Genomic DNA, 23,930 nt, shown 5'->3' with positions numbered 1-23,930 from the left:
GGCTATCCACACGTGTTCCCAGGAAGGACTGCTGCTTTTTGCCTTGCTGTGTGCAATGTGTAGAAAAGAAGCTTTATCTCAAGTAACACGCGATATCCTTTTTAAGTATATGAGATGTCAGGAAAAGGTCCTACACCAGAGGGTGGTCGGGCCCTGGAACAGGCTGCCCATGGTGGTGGTCAAGGCTCCAATCTGCCAGAGTTCAAGGAGCATTTGGACAGTGCTCTCAAACATATGGCCTGATGTTTGGGTGGTCCTGTGTGGAGTTGGGAGTTGGTCTTGATGATCCTTATGGGTCCTTTCCAAGTTGGGATATTCTATGATTCTATAACCTTTCTTATTTATTTGATGGCTAAAATATAAGAGGGTGTAGCTAAAGCCAGTAGTTTGAGTACAATACTAGGAAAATGCAGCTGAACATCAAGAAAAAAGATGACAGCAATGAGATTTAATAGGCACTGAGATAACCTTGATAAGGGGAAGCATTAAAAGCCTCATGGTCTGAAAGGGGTCAAATAGCCTTTGTAAAAGCAGTGAAAACCCATTACAAGGAGTTGTACTGGCTCTCAATCTTCCAGATTTTCTGTATCCCTGGAAGTTCTTATTGTCCCTAAAGCACAGCACAGAGAACCAATGGAGGTGTATTGGCTGATAGGCTTGCCTGCCCAGGCTAACTGGGACAGCTCTGTGGTGTATGCCCCAGATGCCTCATAGGAGATACTTCATATATCCAGAAGCTAAAACTCAAAGGCTTTAGGTACTTAAGGTGCTAAAACCCCTCCCTGGAGTGCAGTTCTGGAGACAGCTGCGTTTCAGCATTGAAGCAGCCCAGCTCCTCCAACTAGTCCAAAAGATGGTTGGGACAAATACAGCATTTGAAAGAAATTCGGAGTCCTCTGCCCTCAAAAACGAACCCTTCTAACGGAGCGTGAAAGCAGCAGCAGCGGAACGGCTTTGACATTGTCAGTGGGGAGGAATTTTACTCCAGAGCTATTTAGCCTGCAGCAAGCTGACAAGGAGGTAGCAAGAGGCAGAACGCTCACGTAAGGACGAGGCCAGGGCTTCGTGCAATCCACTGCTTCTCTCCGGTTCCTAAACGTGCTGTCGATCCAGCACAGTCCTTCCCCACGCACGCAGCAGGCTGGCAGCGAGAGTGCGAGCAAGCTGCTCGTCACTGCTTCGCGTTGATCGTGAGGGCTCCGCTGCGGGCAAACCCCTGCCCAGAGGAGGAGAGAGACGTCCCAAGTGGTTCTGCTGGATTCAGCAGGCACGGCTCCGGCTTCCAGCAACACCAGCCTCGCCCGGGAGAGAGCGCGGACTCCCACCTTCACCCTGGGAGCACTGGGGAGTCATTGAAATGCAGGGCTGCGAAGCACTGCTGTAGTGCTGCCTCTTTTGGTTTGGGGTTGGTTTTTGTGTTTTTTTGGTTTTTATTTTGTTGCTGTTTTTTTTTCTCCCTTCTTTCTTGGAGCGGAGGGAACATGTTTGCCGTGGATTCTTTTTGTTTCATCAGAGAATGAGATGCTGGCTGCACACTGAAGAAATGGCCTTAGAAGAACTGATGCAAAGATTAAATGCGGTTTCCCAGTGCACTGGTAGGAGGAGCTGCTGCTCTTAAATAATATGTTGCCTTGATTCCGTTAGTGCTTTTATGGGATTTACAGAAAATCCTGCCTGCATGTCCTCGTTAATAGGAAAGAAAATGTTTTGTCACAGGGTTAAACTTCTGTTTGTATTGGCACTAATTAGCATTTCTAGCGCTTGGCTATTCACGAGGCTCAGTCCTCTGGATTACTTTCAGTCACTGCTTGCCCAGTCAGATACTCTCAATAGCTCTCGATTCCTTTTTTATCTGACTCAGCTGGAGCTGAGAAGCCGGACCGGGGGGGGACTATAGATTTGCCTAGCAGAAGGAGCCTAACAGGAAGCAGTGCAAAGCCCGGCTAACTGCAGGGCACTGCAACCAGTATTTCAGGTGGATCTAAATTGCTCTTTCATGAGAATGAAGAGTTGAATACATTAATCATAGTTTAGGTTTACATTTGAGTGGATTAAAAACTGGCAACGGAGCTGCTAACAATGCTTTTAGTGTTGTAAAAAGATTACGATGATTTCTGAGAGATGTACTTGAAAATGTGAATGCTTTTGTGTTCCAACCTAGAAGCCAGCAGCAACGTACAGTAAGGTGACCTGTGAAGGGACCTGGGAGTATTGCCCTGGCTGTTGCTCTTGCAGACTTGCAAACATGTTTCAGGATAAAAAGTTACCCTGAAAGAGAAGAGATCCAGGTTCTGCCTCCTTTGAACCTGCTTCTTTTGCCCTTTATTCTTTGCTGCTGGCAGATGTTGGAAGCTTTGCTTATCTCCTTGTCATCTGAGGCAAACTGGCAATTTGCTGGTACAGAGCATTCAGGGCATTATTCCTTGCAGTACCAAAACTTAGAATTTTTCTGCTCATTTCCTTGAACCTCTGTTTACTAAGGGGGAAATTTTCAGCAATTTCCATGTGTTACAAGGAGATAATTAGCAAGATGGCTGATGCTATAGCCCACTGAGCAGATGGATTTAATGGGAAATGTGGAATGGGCAGGTCGGCAGCATTGGTATCCCTGGGTAATAGAAGCTGGTTTTCTGCCTTCTGAATATAATTTTTGAGGGGGAGAAGCAGAGTTTGATCCGATGAAAACAAGCATTAAATTACAAGTTACAGTCACCATACATTCTATTTTCTTTTTCTTTATTAAATGTTTGGATATTTGTATTATTGCCTGTACTGATTTTTTTGAGTCTTTATAAGTAAAAAGAAAGCCTGTCTGATATTTGCTGGGGCAAACTGCCATTTGCATTTTAATAACTCAAGCTGTATTTTTTCACTCCTTTAACATTGTTGCTGTAGTTTTTCAGCTGCAGATGCTCACCAGGTATTCCAGCACTGGGCAGTGATACACAGCCCCATTGCCGCACTGTGCAGACCTACATGCACCGTGACCTTCATGTGAGCCACCAGTGCTATTGAATGCTATTTTCACACTTGCCAGCAGGCTCTGACTGTGTGCTGATCTTTAGCTTGCTAAGCTTGCATATTTTCCAAAGAAAAAAGCAGCTTTTATTTTTCTTTTCTCCTTTTGCTTCTGGCTTCATGATCATGTGGGTTAGATGGTTTCTGTACCGCTTCTTTCTCCCTCTCTCTAACCCCCGCATGGGGATTCCCTACCAAAGGCACTTCTCATTACTTTTCTACAGCGAGTTGTTTTATTTATAGGTCTGTCTCATTTATTTATAGCTCTGTTTCAGTTTGCATCTTTCTTTGTTTGATTTGGTCTTGTTTTGTTCTTGTTCCTCTCAGGTTCCTTAGCCTGTTTCTCTGGAGCACTCTCATATTCTTGCACTCCACTCTATCCTTGGGTTAAATTGCTTGCTCTCTGGCTTCACCGCTGTCTTTCTGTTGACTCAGAAGCCCTTTGTAAGCAGTTAGATTTCCCTCACAGCCAATGGTCACATGCAGGTTTTTTCCAAGCCTGTTTTTCACTCACTGCGGACTCACAAGCAATTGTAATGCAGAGGTTCCGCTACCACCTCATATCTCTGCTAGTCACCTTCAGGCCTCAGGGGATCATAGAATCACCAAGGTTGGAAAAGACCTCCAAGATCATCTAGTCCAAGTGTTCACTTTAAAAAAGGACTTTCTCCTTTTTTGGAGTGAAGGAGAAAACACTTCTTTCTCAGAGCAGTTCCCTCAGCAGAAAGGCTCAGATTCATCTCAGGTAGCTTTAGACGTCTATGGCACATAGGACAGAAGAGGAATTCCCCAGGTCATTCTGAGGTGCATGCATCTGTCCCTTGACTGTGGGTAGCCTGGTGCAGCTCAGCTCCTAATTCAGCACCTCTTGAATGCCTCCAGTTAGGTATGGGAAGCCTAGGTTGCAGCTCATTCTTTCCACACCAGCTTCTCTACCTCTGGCTCCTTGCCCTCTAGGAAGCCCCGTGTGCCCATCCACATCTGACACAGCCTTTTCGGCTTCTCATCCAACATCGTCACACCAGCACTTTGCTTGGGAGTCCTCATGCTTCTTCTGCTCTGCCTAAACTGATATAGTTGCCCTCCCAGCCCCTGGTAGTGCTCCTTGGCCTCTCACATCCATGTGGATCTCTCACAGGATCCCACGAGTGCCTTTCACAGCAACATCTGATGAAACATTTCTCAGATTTGCTGACTATTTCTCAGCATTCACCTTCACTTTATCCCCCCAAATTTCACAGATACTCCTATAAAGTGCTTCTGGCCAAATTTAGCTATTAAGATAATGTTTCCTGCTCTTTAGCTGAAAAGTGTCATCTTCCTTGTTCATCATATTCCTTCTCAGACTCCTTTTGCTGTACAGTTCAAAACAACTTTGTACCTATCCCTCTTCGAGCAGCAAATAATGTACTCCCATGGCATCTTCCTTTGTTTTTCCCACATCTGATCCTCAGTCTTTACAGTCACTTCCCTTCTATCAAGTGGCTTTCTGGTCATTCCATAAGACAGAAGGGATTTGAAGAAATTCTCTGTTCCTACCAAGGATGGGTGTTTTTTGTTGTTGTTGTTGATTTGTTGGTTTGTTTTTACATCTGAACTTTTATTTTTGGTCTATTGGTGTATATATATATTTAAAATCATTTCTCTTCATTGGCCACAGTTTTTTCTTGTGCATTAATTGTATGACTACATGAGGTGGATTGTTTGCTGAGGGCTTGGACAAATGGAGGAACTGCATTAAGGGACAAGCTCTTTCTGCTGCTACTCACATTTGCGTCATCTCTGAGTTTGTAAGCTTTGCTGTGACAATGACATCCAGTTCACACCAACAGACTGCACAGAACTGGGAGTCCCAGCCATAAGCTTATGGTAGCCTCAAGAATGGTTTCTTTCCACCTTGGAAAGGTGCCATTGTCACAGCTGCCATCTGTTTCCTCTCCTGGAACAAAATCTGTGCACGCTGAGAAAAGTAGAAACATCTGCAAATCAAGGAAGATAAATAAATTTATTGTTTCTTAGGAAAAATGTATGCAGTGTTACTAAGGTAAAGAGAGCACTGCCAACGTCACTGGAAAGAGTTAGCTTCTGCAAGGAACCATCACAGAATCATAGAATTACTCAGGCTGGAAAAGACCTCAAAGATCATCAAGTCCAATCTCAGTCTAACCGTAGTACCTTAACTAACAACCCTCTGCTAAATCATATCTCTGAGCACCACATCCAAAGAGCTCTTAAACACATCCAGGGACCATGACTCAAACTGGATGTGTTTCCTAACATCCAACCTAAACTTACTTTGGCACAACTTGAGGCCATTTCCCCTTTTCCTGTCACCTGTCACCAGTAAGAACCTTTCAGATACTGGAAGAGAGCAATAAGGTCTCCCCTCAGCCTCCTTTTCCTCAGACTAAACAGCCCCAGTTCCCTCAGCCTCTCCTCATAGGGCTGATTTTCCAAGCCCTTCACAAGCCTCGTTGCCCTTCTCTAGGCCTGCTCCAGTGCCTCCATGTCCTTTTTGTACTGAGGTGCCCAAAACTGAACACAGTACTCAAGGTGAGGCCTCACCAATGCCAAGAACAGGGGCAGGATGACTTTCCTAGTCCTGCTCACCTCACCATTCCTGATACAAGCCTGGATGCCATTGGCCTTCTTGGCCACCTGGGCCACACTACTGGCTCATATTCAGCCGACTGTCCATCAGCACACCAAGGTCCCTTTCCATCAGGCAGCTTTCCAGGAAAGCCTTGTCTGGGCTAATGTGCTTTGTGATATTAGAGAAGAAAAAGCCTGTTACTTGGATGAGTTTTTATGACCCTAGTGACTCGGAGTGCCTTCTTGGCACAACAGCTTGGCACAGCTGCCTTCACGCATGCAACATAAAAGAGCCAAGCCAAAAGATTACCTCATGCATATCAAATAGCAAGCAATGTCTACAGAAAAGAATCAACACAGCACACAGAAGAGGTGCAACACCTAATATAGGCTGCACTGTTTTCAAGGCGTTGCTTGTCTTAAGCTGACGTATTGAGCAAAGCTTGGAGCAGAAGGTGCCACTCACCATTTCCCTTAATGAAGCATATTGAGTGAGCTACACTGTGACCACTCAAGAGGTTTGGGGTTTTGCAGTTTCTGCATCAGACTGACAGCTTCTTAAGATTTTCAAGTATCTGAAACTGGATGTTTCAGATGGAAGTTTCAACATGCTGTTCCCTAAAATCTGGCAACGTTGCTTTAGTTTTATTTCATTACTTCTTTTGTCTTGTGCTATTAAATATCAGCCAGATATTCTTTCATTTTGAATAGGAGTATGATCTTTTATGTTTTTACAGGCATGAAGTATTTGTACGTCTCTCAGTAAGCCTGTAATAATACATTGTTAGCTATTTGGGCTCCAGTTTACATTCCAACTATCCATGTTGCATAGATCAAGCCTGTTGTGAGCTATCTTACCAGCCTCAGAAATGCAGATAATGAGATGCAGGCAAACTGCCTGGTCATCCAGCCCAAAACATTCACCTTTGACAGCAGTATGGTGCTGCCAGCTCAAGTTTCCCCTCACTTGCAGCAATCTTGAATATTTGGTATATCCTTGATTTAGTTTCTGATGTTCTTTCTGTGGCTATTAGGTTTTTATTCTAATGATCTCAATTTCTTGATGGCCAGAAGTGAGTTGTGGTGTAGCCGGAGAACAGGGCTGGCTGTTGTCCATCCCACATGATGCCCTGGAACCATGGAGATTAAAGTCTGAGGAGTCCAGCACTGCCATGTAGAAATGTTGAACTTCATCACACAGAAGACAGAGATGTCTGGGAGATTTAACATGAGAAGAAGCTGAAATGAAGAAGCCATGTGATACCCATCTGCAAACATTTGTATCTTTACATGAAGACTAAACATGTTCGAGCATGGGAGAGGCTGGTGTGAAGGGATCTCAGGCAATTAAATTGCTCTGGAGACACAGTGAAAGATAGAGCACATTGCTCAAATATTGACAAGCTGATAAAGCGCAGTGCAGCAGCGAGCTGGTTGGTTTTGAGGACATAGGTGTGCCATGCTCTCCAGCAGCATCCTGACTTCTGAAAATCGTTTATCTGGGCAAATGAATATTTGGAGAATTAAGAACAGCCACAGTGCAGCACTGTGTCTCCTGCCACCCAGGCTGTGACTTCAGGGGCATAAGTTCTGCCCCCCTTTGTATACTGGGGGCACTTGCTAAGCACCAGTCTTACTAAAAATCTTTCAGCCCTTGAAATATTATTTAGCAGGTGGAGAACGTGCGCCTGGAAGTGACTGTCCTGGCTCTTTTGTAGTTCTTAATTCTTGTTGAGCCAGAAATGCATCTTCTTTTCTTCCAACTCCAGCCTGTAACAGGGTGAATTTAAAGGGAAGGCAGTTTTACATATAAAAGACTGGGATAATTGATAGGGAAAATCACAAGCATGCACATAGCTGATCTTAAAAACAAATCTTCAGGCTACAGCCTTTGTTGTTATAAACATTCAGTGATAAATTAGACCATCTCTTTAAACAGTCTTACATCTGGCTTCTGGGCTGGACACTGTGCTTTGCTTTGGTCATATTTTGACCTGGGCTGCTGGCTGTCGCTCCATCCCACCTGTGTGGCTTGTCCTGTCAGTCCAGGCTGCCTCGTGTCACATGCCTGTGCTTTAACAGCTGCTGTTCCAGTCCAGCCTTGAATCAGGTTTTAGCCAATGCTGTGCACTAAATGAATCAGTGTGCTGTGTGACTCATTTATTTTCTCAGAATTTACCTTGCATGTATTGCTGCAGGCACAATGCCTCCTCTAGCAGCTGCTGGAAAGGCAGCATCAGTGATCCCTACAGCTCTGTGTGCTGCTGCACCGCATATCAATAGCTGAATTGATGAATACCAGTTTCCATTATCTCAGTATTTTCAATTTCCATATTTACCACAGTGAAGAATGAGACAGTCATTTGATGAATTCATCTGGAAAAAGGAGAACTAGGAGCTGGCTTGTCAGAGTCCCTGCCTGCTTCTGAGAAGAGCCTAAGCTTGACCAGACGTGTCGTGTGGGTCAGGGCAAAATTTACCCCTTTTAGTTCTCACTACCATGTAACGCGTACTTCTCTCTCTGGACACCAGGTAATTCTACTGAGTTGCATTTTCAGCTTCTAGTCATGTCGGTGACCTGGTTGCTGTTGCCCAACTGCCATAGCAATGGAAGTTTGAAACTTTTTTGCTTACCATGTTGACAGTTTTGGCAAAGATTTTGTCTGCACATTGCATATGTTTCTTAAGGCAAGGTACACTTATGCAAAATGTATCTAAAATTCTTATAAAGATACTTCAGAACAAAATAAACACATACATACAAGCATTCGATTAGGCACACAAAGAAAAAAAATGCACTTGTTCTTGAGTGATAAATTTTCCCACCTTTGCTTGAGGAGGATGGGAGAGCAGAAGAATTGAAGAGAAAGAGGAAGGAGGAGGATAGATAAAGGAAGCAAAACAGGTGTGATGTGTTGGGTTGTGCAGCTACTAGGATGAAAATAGCTGGCAGAAATGAGGTGACATCAAAAGATTTTCTGGATGTTTTGCGCATGGATAGTCATTTAGTAGGGCGTGAGGCTGGGGGCCCCTTACTACAACATGTCTGGGACACAATAGCTTTATGTTTAATAGTTATGATGGAATATGACCTACATACACTGAATCACAAGAGTGATGAAAATTCATCATTGGTATTTAATTCATGCTTGAGAGGATGCCAGGCTTTAATTATGAGACAGCTCCAGTCTGCTCAGTACCCAGACATTTGCTGTGACCCTGGCACAGCTGGTTTTGTTGGGGACAGACACAGTCAGAAATCCCCTTTTTGAGCTCTCTACAAAGACTACCAGAGCTGCAAGTGACCCGAGGGATGCAGTTTGGAGCTTTAATATTAGAGATTTGAAGGCAGAAAAAGGCAAAGAGCGTCTGAGTGCATTGGAAAAAGCAAAAGGAGGGCACTGAAGTTTGTAGAGGCCAAAATGGTGTCAGCAGCTTGTAGAAAAAATCAGTCGTTTCCACATCTACCAAATCACTTGTGAAGTAGTTTATGAAGGTAAGAGAAAATATAAACCAACAGCATTCTGAGCTTTCTAACTGCATGCATTCTTCATTTTCCTCTGCTGAGCCTCTTCAGCATTTCTCACTTTCTTGCTTAGGAATACCCAAATTGCTTTGAGAGTACACTGCTCGGGGTGGGAGAGGATTATTCATAGAAACAGCTTCTCTCTGGTGTTGTATGAAGGCAGAAGATGAATTATTTTAGTGTGGCAGGTGGAGGTGCTTTTTACAACTGTTTACATTTCGAACATCTACCAGGAATTAAAAAGGCTTATTAAAAACCGTGTGGCACAGAGGCCGCTATACATCATGAGAGTGAAGGTGTGCATTAAATACAGTGGTGTTAATTTGCTACTGTGTGCTTAGCATTTTACAGTAGTACTAACAATTCCCATCCAGCCTTCAGAAAATTAGGAGTGGTCTTTTCTGCATCCTACCACCTGCCTTTTAAAACATGGATACTGAAAAATGTCTCTTGGTTTTATTTAACATGTTTTTTAAACATCTTCACCCCAATGGCTCTTTCAGAGTGATATAGGACTGTATTCTGCGAAGATTATGTCCGACATTTATATTTTGCTGTAAAGAAGCGTTACCGGATCTGGTGAAAAAAGGCAGGATTTAGGTTTCTGTCCCCTAAGGAGGGCAGGAGTAGAGAGAGATCCAAAAGTGTTTTGAAGGGAAATACAGGTATTTGAGATAGTCCTGCAGAGTGTCTGCCGAGGAAGGAAGGAATCTGGGTGTTGCCGTTTGGCACTCACACCACGAAGAAGTCCTTCCTGTTCCTTTCCTTTCCCATCAAGCAGCTCCTGGCCTTTTGCACGTGGCCATTTCTTCAGCTGCTGCATTGCAAGTCTCTGCCCAGTGCAGCTTCTGGCCAAGATGGGAGGTGGGAGCAGGTGGAGGGATGGAGGTGGGTTCAGCAGAGGGCCACAAAGATGATCAGAGGTCTGGAGCACCTCCCTTATGAAGACAGGCTGAGGGAGATGGGCTTGCTCAGCCTGGAGAAGGTTATAGGGAGACCTCTTTGCAGCCTTCCATTAATTAAAATGGGATTATAAAAAGGCAGGGAATCAACTTTTTACTAGGGTAGGTCATGACAAGACAAGGAGAGTGATTTTAAGCTCAAGGAGGGAACGTTTAGACTGGATGTCAAGGGCAGGTTCTTTACAGAGAAAGTGGTGAGGTGCTGGCACAGGCTGCCCAGAGAGACTGTGGATGCCCCATCCCTGGATGTGTTCCAGGTTGGATGGGTTCCTGGGCAGCCTGGCCTAGTACCAGATCTGGAGGTTGGTGGTCCTGCCTTTGGAGTTTGATGATCCTTGAGGTCTCTTCCAGTCTAGGCCATTCTATGATGATTCTACAAGACGAGCCACTGCCATGAGCTGCAGCCTCGGTTTTGGACAGCCAGCTGCAAATGTTCCTGTTGTGGGAGAGGTGTGTACTGAATTAGTTTTGTGACATTACATAATCCAGCATGTAGTGTTCAGGTTTAAGGACATACAAGGAAAAAAAGGAAGCAGGACCACTTGTGCACCCACTCTCTGCTCCTCCCTAGCCCTCCTCTCTGGTCTCCAAGCCAGCTATGGAACAGTTGTGTAGGTGTTGGTTTTGTTTATTAGACCTTTTGGGGCCTTACAACCCTCACGTACGCATTAAGAAAAGGAAGGCTCACAGACAAGCCCAGTTCCTGCTGTGTGGGCTGATATTCTGTGCAAGGAACTTGGCCTGTTGGATGCTGTGGTCTGCAGGCCCTCACCAGGTCCTGGTGTGCTCTGGGGTACCACAGGCCCTGCACTGACTGCCATTGGCTGCAGGCGGAGTTACTCAGGAAGAAGTAATTAGAAGTTTCAATAATGAATATGTTAATACCACAGATCTCAAACTTTGAAGGTTATCATTGCATTCAGGAAAAATCTTAGTTGGAACTACTCATGCCTTTAGAAAGGGATTGTTTTTAGGGTCAAAGCCTGTTTTTTAGAGTGTTGCTAATAATACATTAGTAAGTTATTAAGCTATGAATAAATGAAGCTGTGTTTGTTTTAAAGGCTGCTCATCTGCTCTGTTCTATTTTCATTGCTGGGTATTGCTCCACGCAGCCTGCCGAGCCCTTTGCAGATGAGCTGTACTGAACTTGACAGCTCCCTGCCTGGAGTAACTTGTTATCTCTGCGAGACACAGCAACAAAAGGAACATCAGATGAGCATGTTGGAATTGGTGAGGGAGGAGCATTCGCAGAGTGAAATAAGGTCAAGAATATTGCTGCACCAGGGCTGCACCATGCCTTTACAGCCTTGGAACAGTCTATAGAGCTCTTAGGTGGGTGAATATGAGGTCTGTGTCCCATGGAACATCTTAGCAAAGCTGCTCCCCTGTTTGCTGCATTTGGAGCCTTACTGCAGTTCACATCCAGCTTGGATTGCTGAGTCTCCTTTCCTCAGGATGGGATGGGGTGGGGTAGAGGGATGCAGTATGAAGTGAAGCATAAGGTAACAAATCACCTTGTTGCCACCTGATAAGCTGGGCCAATTTAAAGGAATTTTAATGAAGCATTTTTAATGAAGTATTGAATTTTTTGAGGCTTTCTGAAGATTGTTGCGCACCTTTTGCCACTTGTTTGCCCTTGGTAATAGTGAATTAGAATGTTATCTGTCTCAGGGTTTTAAGTCATGTTTGTACCAGAAGGCAGTTCTCTGCTAACACTGCCAGTAAAAAGCAAGAAGAAAAAGATGACTGAAGAAATGACTGACTGAAAAGCAAAATATAATGTGGTAAGAATTAGAAGTAATGTAGTTGCTTACATGGTTAAATAATTTCTCAACAGTGTCTACTTCAAAAGGTGTTCGGCAGCTCTAGGGAAGATTTGTCCCATGTAAAAATCCAATTCCATTTTGCAGTTAGAGACAGTTTGTATTTTAGCCTGTTCTCAAATAGTTTACACTCACTTTATCTGGCTCTCAATTGCCTGGGTAAGATTTGGAGATGCTTTTTACGAGTGCCAATACAATATCACACTTCATTTTGTATGTATTCGGAAAATGACTCATTTGGTTCTCTGCAGGCAAAGTTTGCACTTGTGGAAGTCTTGTCCTGACAACCTTTTTGCACTTACTGTGCAATACATCCCAACCTTTCCCTGGGTGAAGCAATGGATGTGAGGAGGGAGCTCTTAAGCACAACTTTCAAATCACTGGCAAACCCTCTGGCTGCATCTGAGGCTTTCATGAAGAGGATTTCTGTACTATAGTTACTATGAAGGGAAAAACAAAACTCTTTGTGACTGTCTCATAATTTGTGTTTCCTGTGTTACTGCATCAAATATAACTATCTCTTTGGAAGTTTACTTGTCTGGGTAAATCCCAAAGCTTACTTTGGTATTTTGTGGTAGAACATTACCATTGTTGATTTGTTCGCTTGCAAATCTCAGAGATCCTTCTTAATCCGTGTGTCGTAGTACTGTGAATTCTTAATTGTTTGGATCCAGTTGCTGATCTGAGGCTTGACTTGATGCACGCTTCTGTCAGCATTCGTTAATCTCGAGCTCTTTTACCATCTTAGGGCAGATTTCAGTGAGTGTTGTATCACACTCTTAGTCTTCCATATCTTGTGAATTAGACATGTGACATTTCAGCTTATCCTCTCCCCTTTAGCTAAAAACTACTGCATTTTAAGTTGCAATACTCACACACAGTTTTCTTGTTTACTAAACACTTATTTTTGTTCCTGTAAAAGGTAGTCATACTTGCATTTTAAATGGCTGTTACAAAATTCTTTGTGCCTCTTAAACAAACATAAAGCATTTTATATGTCAAACAATATTTTTCAGCAGGCTTTGAAGAGGAAAATTGTAGAATAATGGAGGAATTCAAATGGCTGGTATGTATGAAACAGTCCTTGGATCTGGTTAAATACCAGACTTTTAACTCACAAAATGAATAAGTAGGAGGCAGATTCATCCAGTGGTTGTTTTATGCTTATTTACTTATGTTATATATTTTCCTCTGCATCATTGTTTATCTGACAGTCTGAGTGCAGTTCTACATGACCTTGTGCTATGTCTGAAGAAATAAATCCATGGTAGGATGGTGATCTGGGAAGACATAAGCTTGAAACACTGACGTACAGATTGTAACTATAAGTGTTATTTTTAGAATTACAGAATCATGGAATCTTTTGTGTTAGAAGAGACTCTTAAAGGTCATCTAGTCCAACTCCCCTGCAGTGAACAGAGACACCTACAGCTGGATCAGGTTGCTCAGAGCCCCATCCAGCCTGACCTTGAGTGTCTCCAGGGATGGGGCTTCTACCACTTCTCTGGGCAACCTGTGCCAATTTCTTACAACCCTTATTGTAAAAAACTGCTTCCTTATATCCAGTCTAAATCCCTCCTCTTTCAGTCTGAAACAATTTCCCTTTTTTCTATCCTAATGGACCCTGCTTAAGGACCCCTTTCTTCTTATAGCTCTCCTTTAGATACTGAAAGGCCACTCTCAGGTCTCCCTGGAGCCTTCCCTTCCCAAGGCTGAACAGCCCCAGCTCTCTCAGCCTCTCCTAGCAGGGGAGGTGTTCCATCCCTTGCATCATTTTTGTGGCTTTCCTCTGGATGGACTCCAACAGGTCCACATCTCTCCTGTACTGAGGACTCCACATCTGGATGCAGTACTCCAGGTGAGGCCTCACAAGCACAGAGTAGAGGAGTAGAGGGGCAGGATCACCTCCCTTGACCTGCTGCAGCCCAGGGTGTGATTGGCTTTCTGGGCTATGAGGACACATTGCTAGCTTATGTCCAACTTCCCATCCACCAGTATCCACTTGTCCTTTTTTGGCAGGGGTGTGCTTTATCCTTACATCCCCCAGTTTGTACTGGTAGTGGAATTTGTCACAACCCATATGCAAGACCTTGTACTTGGCTTTGTTGAACCTCATGAGGTTCTCCTGGGCCCACTGCTCAAGCCTGTCTAGGTTTCTCTGGATGGCATTGCATCCCTTGGGTGTGTTGACTGCACCACATGGCATGATGTCATATGCAAACTTGCTAAGGGCACACTTGATCCATCGTTGATGTTATTAATGTAGATGTTAAAGAGCACTGGTCCCAGTACTGACCCCTGAGGGACACCACTTGTCACCAGTCTCCATCTGGACACTGAACCATTGTTCTCTGCTTTCTGGGTACTATCTCACAGCCTGTTCTTCGTCCATTGAACAGTCCGCCCATCAAATGAGTATCTTTCCAATTTGGAGAGAAGTATATTATGAGAGACCATGTCAAAGGCCTTAATGAAGTCCAGAACATCACTGGTTCTTCCCTTGTGTGAGATTGTTTAGTTTCTTTAGTGACCAATTAAATATCTCCTCCTTTCAGGTTCAGTGAATATTATCAGTCGTAACCTACAGATTTCCCATGGGTAATCCATAATTATGTGGGATTAAAAAACACCTGAAAAGCATTACTGCTTAATCACAAAATGTGTGTTGTGTTAATATGAGCCTTTAATATCTGTAAGTGATCAATGTCAGTGATAAGGTATGTAAGTAATTTAGTTTTCTGTCAGGACACCTTATCTGTACTTCTTCTAAGCCAACTAGTGAGACCTACAAATATTTTTAATGTTTTCCATTTATCCTATTCTGATCCAGAAAAATCCAATTATTTGGCAGCTATGTTGGTAGCCTTCATACAAGAAACGTGCTTGTTCTGGTTTTTGGTGGTGGGGGTTTTTCCCATTGAGAACACTATACTGATAATAAACATCTTGCAGAGCTAAATTATTTATCTTAAATGTTAACCAAGGATATTTTGATTCTTTACTGGCTATTAACGTCTATTATTTATTTACAATAGTTGCATAGTTAATGTGAGAAACACATGTTTTTGTACTTCCTGCTTTGTATATGCTCTCAGTTTTTGGTGCGGTGCAGTGTGATTACATTCAAGGTCTCACATTCATTGTTTCAGCTGGAAAAGTGCCTTAAATCATGGATTTGAGGTATAACATACAACCTGAAAAGCAAGCAAAGTGCACCAAAGATTGCCTGCCTGCCAAATGACTTATGTTTTCTCCTCCAGGGCCTTGCACTTTTTGATCTGTAGATCATAAACTATCACTTAGAAAACCCTGTAAAAGCAGGTAACAGCGTTGTGTTTTACCACACTGGCTTCCAGCTGGGTCAGGGAAAGGAGTGAGCTCCCAGCTCAGTGTTTCTGGGGCACCTCAGCCAGCCCTCAAGCTGGAGGTGGCTGTACCCTGTCCTCATGCTGTCTTTAAACCAGAAATTATGGGTTTAATGTGTGTTATGTATAGATAACTGTGGAGTGTTGGAGATTTACTGGGTGCTCAAAGTTGTTTCTGCTGAACTTGGAATCAGTGTAAAGCAATAAAATGCCAGTGAGTGAAAGGATGTTAACAGTGTGGGTAAGAGGTGTGACTGTTTGTCAGGACGTGGAGGAAGTGGATCCCACATCTTCATTGCTATAAAGAATTGCATCACTCGGTGGCTAACAATAAGGACCACTTCCAAGATAATTTGTTAGAGGGGCCCCCTTCAGAAAAGAAAGGGGATCTTGTTCAGCCAGTCCTTTAATGACTGTGTCTGTCTGTGGGCATCTGGGGGTAAGGGGGGTCGAATAGGCAGATGAATTTTAACAGAAAGCCTTTGTGTAAAATATATAGAAATAGACATAAAAGAAGTATATTTTGTAACAGTTTTCAAGTAAAATGTAAAGTTGCAGGGCAAAAAAAGCATTAAAGTATTTTGTTCTGTATCAGGATTGCCCCTCAGTAAATATTCTGAAGGTGGTACTTCCAACCTTTTTCCTTCTTTTGAAACCTCTTTCTGGTAAATTATATTTGAAAGAGATTGTTCAGCTGCATGTATAAGAAGATAAATATGTTTAAAATGGATGGACTATGAGGAATTCTGTTCACTGTACTTGTCATCATCATGTGTAGTGATTATGTGGAGTCATAGGGTACACAAATTGAGAAGTCCAGTATTAATTCTTAGTTCTTTATTTCTTGAACACCAAAATAAGGAGATATAATCCTTCAGTTAAGCAAACTGAATGGTGCTTTGGAGAATGAGAGGATTCAAAGTCTGTTCCTTGTTTTAGTCACCCATTTCAAATAAATTCATAATTTACTCTATCAATCTGTGATAACCTAATCAGCTGCCACAATCTGAAGGTTCTGCACAGTTTGATTTGTTCCGCTCTCTTCTGCAGAAATACTGAGCAGAATTTCAATTGCCTTTGGTGAAAAATGCCAGTGGAAAGGTGGAGCCTCATTGCTTCACTTGCAGCCAGTAACTGTTTTAGTGGGGAAATACTGAACCTTGCACAGATTTTAAATCTACCTTAAATACATCTGCTTTACTTCAGTGTCTAAAAAAGTACATTTGAAGACTACTTTTCTCTCTTTTGATGAAGGAATTTGTCTATCAGGCTTATAGTTCCAGTACTTTCTAACAACCATTAAATATATAATGTGATGTCTACTATTTATCTGCCTGTTTTCTGTACAAATAGTAAATAATTTAATGCTTTACTTTACCACTTTGCTTCTTCACATAGCTCTAAACTGTGGAAGATAAGATTCAGCTAAATTATTAATTCAATTGGAAATTGTAACAAGTGATACATATTAAACACCGAAAATTGCTTCTTTTTTCTCTGGGGAAAGTACAAGCAGTGAAAGACAGCAAGGAAGCTAAATGGGCAATGCAATCACTGGGATTGGTAAGGCCTTCTGGAGGTCATCTAGTCCAACCATCTCTTCCAAGCAGATCTATTTACCATGGACTTGTTCAGATGAGCATCCAGGCTGAATGAGCAGCCTGGTCTAGTGGTTGGTGACCCTGTCCTCAGCAGGGGGGTTGAAACCAGATGATCATTGTGGTCCTTTTCAACCCAGGCCATTTTATGATTCTGTGATTCTATGAACATCTCTGAGGTTGGAGATGATGTTCCAGGAGTCTCCTTTGTCCTCTGATGTGTGGGCCAGGTACATGGGACCTGTTGCCTGGCCAGCTGTGGTGATTTGCAGTACGAAATATTTTCCCACTTGTTCAGATTTTTTCACCAGAGCACACGGGTGGTGTACTTTCCAACCTGGGTAATTCTATGATTCTGTGATTCTATGTAGCTGCAAAGCAGGGGATGCTCCACTAGTGAAACCTGATGCAAAGAAGTTTGCATGGCACAATTCATTGTTTAATAAAGTGTTGTATTTATCATAGTTAAACCCATCTTCTGCAAAATTTCTGTAGACAGTTATAAGATTTTCCCTGTTATAACTCAGGTTTGATTTGTGTTTATTTGGTCTGGAGAACAGCTGGGAAGTTCTAAAAGGTGTGATTATTTTTAATCCTTAGCAATCATTCTCACCTGCTTTTGACTCTCAGCATGTATCTGGGATCCCATGTGTTCTTCTGGTGGATAAGATCAGTATGCATGACATCTTTCAGCTGTGCAGCATGTACTTATGTGAAGGGGGATTTGTGTGCAGGGACTAAAATGCTCACAGTTAAATGCACTGGGACACTACGTATTGCATGGTAGATGGAGTGGAGAGAGGAGGATCAAAATTGTCAGCAGGAAGGAAGGAAGGAGCAGCAGATCATGCTCCTCAAAGATGCCAGCCAAATCTTCCATGTCTTTCAATAGATTTGATGTAATAATATATTTGAAGACTGCAGCTTCAATGAAATATTTGCCCATTGCGCTTTTGTATGTGTTCTAAGTGCACAGCCATAGTGATCAGCGGTACCAAAACCATGTAAAGATCTCTCCTGAAGAACTCTAAAGGTACAGGGACAGATGGCAATAAGAAAGCACTACACATCTGAGGAAATAACGATGATAAATCTTCCCAAACTTCAAATCAATAGGTCTCTATAATGTCAGCACCTTTCCATTCTTCTCATTTTGTGCCAAGGTAATTGGCTTCTTTAACCAGGAGTCGTATTTGTGTCTCTGCCCTGCTTTTCCTACCTGAAACATGCCCATGTAAAATTCACCATGCAGCACAGAAATGAGGAAGAAACTCCTGGGAACAGAAATACTCCCTTTGGCAGCAGCATGGAGCTATGTCCAATAAAGTGCCTATGTTACTGTGGCAGCATTCAGTGTTGGCACTTGCCGATAACATGCTATAGATGGAATGTGTTTCTCATTCTTCCTAGGAATTACACCATAGTAACTGCATATCACATTGTGTTTGTTTTATGTTTTCAAACGGAAAATTGTCTTGATTCTTAGTTATCAAAGAGCTTTTCATTTTTTAACTTAATCACAGACTTGTTCATGGCACTGGCAGTTCCAGATGGTCAAAAAAACCCTTGGTCGCTTTCTTAGTGTATATTTAGATCCTTTTGCTTGAATGTCTTTAATTATGACCTCATAATTAAAACCTCTATTAGAACTGGCTAGCTGATAAGTAGAATGAGGGAAACTAACTCTGATCTGGCTCAGCTTGGACTGTCTGTCTAGTAAAATGTTGACCATCCCACTGATAACTCCCTTAATCCCAGTTCAATTAAACGTGTTTATCTGTACATGGGAAAAATCCCATTTTGCTGGAGTTCTACGTAAGCGGCCATCAAAATCAGCAGTTAAGGAATTTCTTGTGTTTATTAATATTACAAAAATCTCCTTCTTTCTCCAGACACTTGTGTGGTGTATCACTTTTGCATCCCTAAGGCATTTCAGAAAGTTTCAATGTGCTGTGTTGGTAACAGTTGCCTGAGAAAAATTATATTAGTTCTTATAGCCTAGGGATTTTTATAGCATTTCTGAAAGATCTCTAAAAGGTATTATGTACAGCTGCATACCAGCTTTGTGGAGTATTAATTGCAGTGTTTCTTTTGTGCCAAGTGGATTACTGCCATATAAATTTGCAATTGGTGCAACAGTGCATGTGGAAGAATTTCAAAGCGGCTACTCAACTGAAAACTCTTTCACCTTATTAATTTACCATTCATAAGGAGACTAAAGAGAGAGGATTGTGAAATGCGGAAAAGGATTAAAATCTGAAAGGGAAGAGGTGAGAACTGAGTGCAGGATCACTTGGTTCCAAGGCACACAGCAAGAGCAAACTTTTTTCAGAGGGAAACAGCAATAGCAGAGACAGAGAGCTCAAAGGCTGTTTGTAGCTTATGGTGCTGTGGAAAGATGATGTCAGCTCTTTGTGCAGGTGCACAATAGTGAATTTTTACTGCACACATTAGACACATTAGAGAACATAAAAAGCTATAGTAATGTCCACCACCCACAATACCATATTCCATATTTTGTATTGAGGAAGGAACTGTCTTCAGGAAAAAAACTTCTGAAAATTGCCCCTCTAATCTATCCAGTTTGGCAGTGAAACTGAAGTTTCACTAGTGGGCTGAACTTCAATGTGGCAGACCATGCTGGGAAGACAAGCAGTACCCATCAATGGTATAAACACGTATGAGCCCTTCCTTTTCCTCTCTTGCTGCTTCGGCCAGCAGTCAACCCAGTGAGTAAGTACTACATACCTACTCCATTCTGTTATTAAAAGATACTACTTTTGAGCTCAAGAATTCTTTTGAAAATAAATCACATACCCCTCAACCTAAGCTCCTGTTCTTTCAGAATCAAATTTTGGCTTTCTGTCCCTAGCTGGTTCTGCACAGAGCTGTTTGTTAGAAGTCCAGTAAATGCTGTTGGCTGCATTTATTATTCTGTTAAACATATGTTTATATGTATATGTATATACACACATATATACACGGATCTAATTGTTTTTTGAAAAAACATTCTTCATTTCTCTGCCATTGTTTTGTCCAGTTCATGTCAGTAGCATCCCCTTACCCATGGCTTCATGGCTTCCAGGCATGACAGGTGCATGGTGGGACAGAGATTCCATGGTCTCCCTTTCTTTCTCCTTTTGTCAGAAAAATCCCTTCTCAGCCATCTACCTTGGTTTTCTCCTTCCCTTGTGTTGTTTTTATAGCCTTAACAACAGGCAACTGGGTGAAGAACAGACATGGGTTGGGAATGTGAAAGCATGGGAATTAAAATTAATCTTATGAAATTAATATGAATAATGATGTGGAAATAAAGAAATAATTTATGCGAGCAACCCAATCTGAAAGGGCTCGTTTTCTTCACCCACTTTCATTTCTGACCACAAGCTGGGCCTCATGCATCTGGCAAAACTGCTCAGTGGTGTCATTCAGCAGGCCATTTTACCTGATAAAATTGAAGTACATGAATGAATTGGAGGTAGCAATTGCTTAATTACCTCTAATGTGGTCCATTACCTCTGGCTTCAGACAGGCACTGGCTACTCACCCAGCATTTCCCCTTTCTGGCCTTCTGGCCTGAACCAGGACAAGCATAGTTTTCATGCTCTTTCCAAGAGCATCTTCTGTAGTTTTGAAGCTGATTGCAAGTTGCCTTCTAAACTTAATACACTGAAGGATAAACAAGAAGTTCAGTCTTGCAGGATGTCCAACCTCACCTTGCCTAGCTGGCAACATACAATTGTTCCCTTCCAATTTTTTTTCTGTGAGCAAATGTGATTTTCTGAGTATTTTTGATCCCTAATGTTGGAGTAACTTGTTTCTTCGTAGACAGTTGTCAGGTTTATTGCTAACCCATAGCAAATTCAGATATGCGGAATAAAATTGCTTAAATAAGGAGCAGATGATAGGCTTTAAAAGCTTCATAGTTGTCTTTATAGTGGAATACTAACACTTACCGAATATTGAAACCCTCATTTTATATTTTGCAATCTTTTTTCGTGTTGTGCACTTATGTTACAAAATAATCCGTATTGATTTTAGGATTTATTTGATATGCTAATAGCTGAGCTCTACTCAAGCAATTGTTTTAAAGAAAGAGTGGCAGCTGTGGTTCAGCAGCATAATGTGTAATTATAAATGGAATGAAGGCTGCCCATTTATCCCAGCCCCTTTTCCACTTACATTCATCTGATGCTGAGGCTTTTTACAATCGTGGTTTGTCTCTGAGCAGACATGTTTGGTTAGGGTTAAGCTTGGGTGATTAAGCTAATTTGTTCATGTAAACTAATTCAAGATTTGCCTGTAGTGTTCTCATAAAATTTAATAATAATTTCATCTCCTAGACTTTAATAAATTAATACCAATGTATTGTGAATATTTATCTCTATCTGATATTTATAGATGTTAGGAAACACTGAGTTTGTAAAACCTTTTAGGTTCACTCGGATATATCTCAATTAATACTTATTTCTGAGTTTTCTCACCGGTTACAGTCTTATCTTATTCCTTCTTGTATGTCATGGTATTCTTAATAAGTGTGATTTCAGTTCACAGATTCTCTAGTCTACGTTGCGGGAGACCCGTTCTCTCTAAGCTAATATATTTTAGAGAGAATATTCTAGACTAAAACTGAAATGCAAGAATGCCTATCAAATTTTAGTAAGTATAAAATAGGATAGGTAAAAGATGTGCCTAAACTTCATATCAAAAGAGGAAGAGTCACATTGAAACATTTCACATTGAAAGAGGAAGAGTCATTCTTTTCTTGTACTTAAGTATCCTCGGCATCATGGAGTAGTGATTTATTTCTCAGGTTTTCTCTTGGATATTCTCTCAATGTTTTCCTTCTACAACAGCCCTGTAGTGTTTCTAGATGTAAAAATATCAAGTTCTGTGTCTTTGAAATCTCAGCTACCCTTCCTTTATCATTTAAAATCTGCCTCTAGCGGACTCTTCATTGTTTTAGCCTAATGATTAGCCCTTGGGATGGATTAATTTTTGTCAACTTGCTTTTCATTTGAAAACTCAACACATTACTTTCCATAATTTGACATCTAACTATGGTTATTTGAAAGCTCAGGACTAACTATCATAAAAACTAGTGTTCCCTTGTTACGGCATATCTCTGTAAAATGGGTTACATTTCAGATCAGAAGTAACTTGTGTATCATCTTTTTATTGTGCACAAAACAATATTTTTATTCAATAACATAGTACGAGTCCAAGTGAGAAGTTTGTGCTACCATTTTCAACTATGCAAGTATCGTTTGTGTGCAGAGATAACTAATGGAGCATGGTTTAAACAGAGAAAGCTAAACAGCAGATCTCTTGTGGTGTGCTTTTCTTCCCCCTCATTTAATTTCCACTATTACTGAAACTGCATCGAGACTGAAAGATACATGTGGCACTTTCACCTTTTTTCAAAAGACTGAGATTAAGCTTCTATGTGTTTGTTTTCTTAGCGTTTCAAGAAGCAGCAATTTCAGCACTGTTTTTGCAGATGTTCAAGTACCCTGTGTAATTTTCACAGTCTTTTATGTTCTTCATGCAAGATCTCACTTGCACTCCTCCATATTCTCATTGGAGATGTGATGGCCCTTCTGATATCAAAGATTCTCTGCAGAAGATCCTACCTGCAGGGACCCAGGAGAAAAGAACAGGATAATCTATGGTATAGATCTCATGGATGGTCCCCTGCACTGTGTGCACAGTGGGATTTTGAAGTGCAACTTGTAGGAGGTACCATGCATGATATCTTGCCTATAAGATGCAGTCTCTTCCCCGACAAGTGAGATATAAAATCAAGAAGAAATGTCAACACTGGTGGCAGTGACTTACCAGCAGGCATGAAGATTAATTTATTCTGAATGGAAGAAACACAGGAACATTAATCTGTGTGCTAATGCAGTGTTGATTCTGCTGTCAGAACCTTCTGCACTGTACTGCTAGGAGGTAAATGCTGTCATGTAATGTGAACTTCTCAGAGCTCTGTGTTATAATGTAAGTATGTAAGGAAGGGTCTGTAAATACTTGTTAAGATGCGGGGGAAAAATCACATTAGGATGTTTGAAATGTTCCAGAAAGATAAGGCTCCCGTACCAACAAAAAGATTAAAAGGAACAAGGAGAACATCCAGCAGTGATGAAAGTGATAGCAATTTAACTTAATAATCTCTTAGAAAACTTGAATTTTGCAAGAGTTCCTGGGAAGAATTACAGAGAGGACACAGATGTAATTCAGCATCGCTGCTGTGAACGTGCAACATTGTGCCTGCAGTCAAAAGCAGACCCAGAGATGGAGCTTGAGAAAAATACAAGCCATTTCATTGCTAAGATTTTGTTGGCTGCATTTTGTGAGCAGTTTGTGGTCACTTAGATATTCACAGAGTAGAAAAGTTGCCCATCAAATACTACTGTTTATATGATATGAAAGAAAAAATAGATGCTGGTCTACTTAGATCTGCCATATAATACTCAAAGAATATTACCATCTTTAAACTCCTAAGGGGTTTCCTGATGCTGTACAGAGCAGAGAAGAAACTCTTCTAATACAAGCTTTTGTTATAGTAATGCCAACAGCGAGGGAAATTATTCTGGTTATTTTCCTGGAGATAGAGACTGCTGCTGTTTGGAAAACACTGCGTTACACCATCTGTTTCCTTCTGATTGCACTCTACTGCAGCCATTGTTGTGATTAATTTTTTGCTTCCAGGCACATATCTGAGTGCTCAAAAGAAGATTAAAAGCTTGTTTCGTGGATGGGGATATAGCTAATGGCTGGCTTTCGGTAGGATTTTGTGTACTTAACAACTTTACAACTCAAGTCATCAATTTTCTCTGTGCATTAAATATAGGAAGAAAGCAAGGAGAACATTTTTATGCTTCATTGTAATAATCCCTGTTGATGAGGTGTCCATCGTGTGCCACTAACATCACAGTACACTCAATGCCCCACCGGGACAGCCACTATTCTGGCTGGTGCCTTGGCTGCTAGATGGTGACATTCAGTCTTATTCAGTTCCACTCAATGGCCAGACTAGCTCCTTT

General features: G+C 41.8%; 1 protein-coding gene across 11 annotated transcripts in view; it reads left to right on the top strand.

Annotated features, from left to right (window-relative positions):
* MCF2L (MCF.2 cell line derived transforming sequence like) overlaps positions 1-23,930 on the top strand; it is a 135,992-nt gene that overhangs the window by 23,863 nt on the left and 88,199 nt on the right. The window contains exons 1-3 of one of the 11 annotated variants that reach the window (XM_015849309.2): positions 1,480-1,595; positions 2,896-2,994; positions 7,955-8,142. The exons of 8 other annotated variants lie outside the window; for them this stretch is intronic. Coding sequence is in view for 2 of the 3 variants with exons in the window: in XM_015849282.2 (XP_015704768.1) it covers positions 1,517-1,595 (79 nt within the window). In the remaining variant the exon portion in view is untranslated. Of the gene's footprint in view, positions 1-1,111; positions 1,596-2,895; positions 2,995-7,954; positions 8,143-23,930 lie in introns of those variants that run through there. 2 more of the 11 variants (XM_015849282.2, XM_015849317.2) reach the window with 2 other exon arrangements.

The sequence above is a fragment of the Coturnix japonica genome, chromosome 1, assembly GCF_001577835.2.
Source record: "Coturnix japonica isolate 7356 chromosome 1, Coturnix japonica 2.1, whole genome shotgun sequence".
NCBI lineage: Eukaryota > Metazoa > Chordata > Aves > Galliformes > Phasianidae > Coturnix > Coturnix japonica.
Note: the sequence above shows the minus strand (reverse complement) of the source record. Positions and strands in the feature narration are given on the sequence as shown.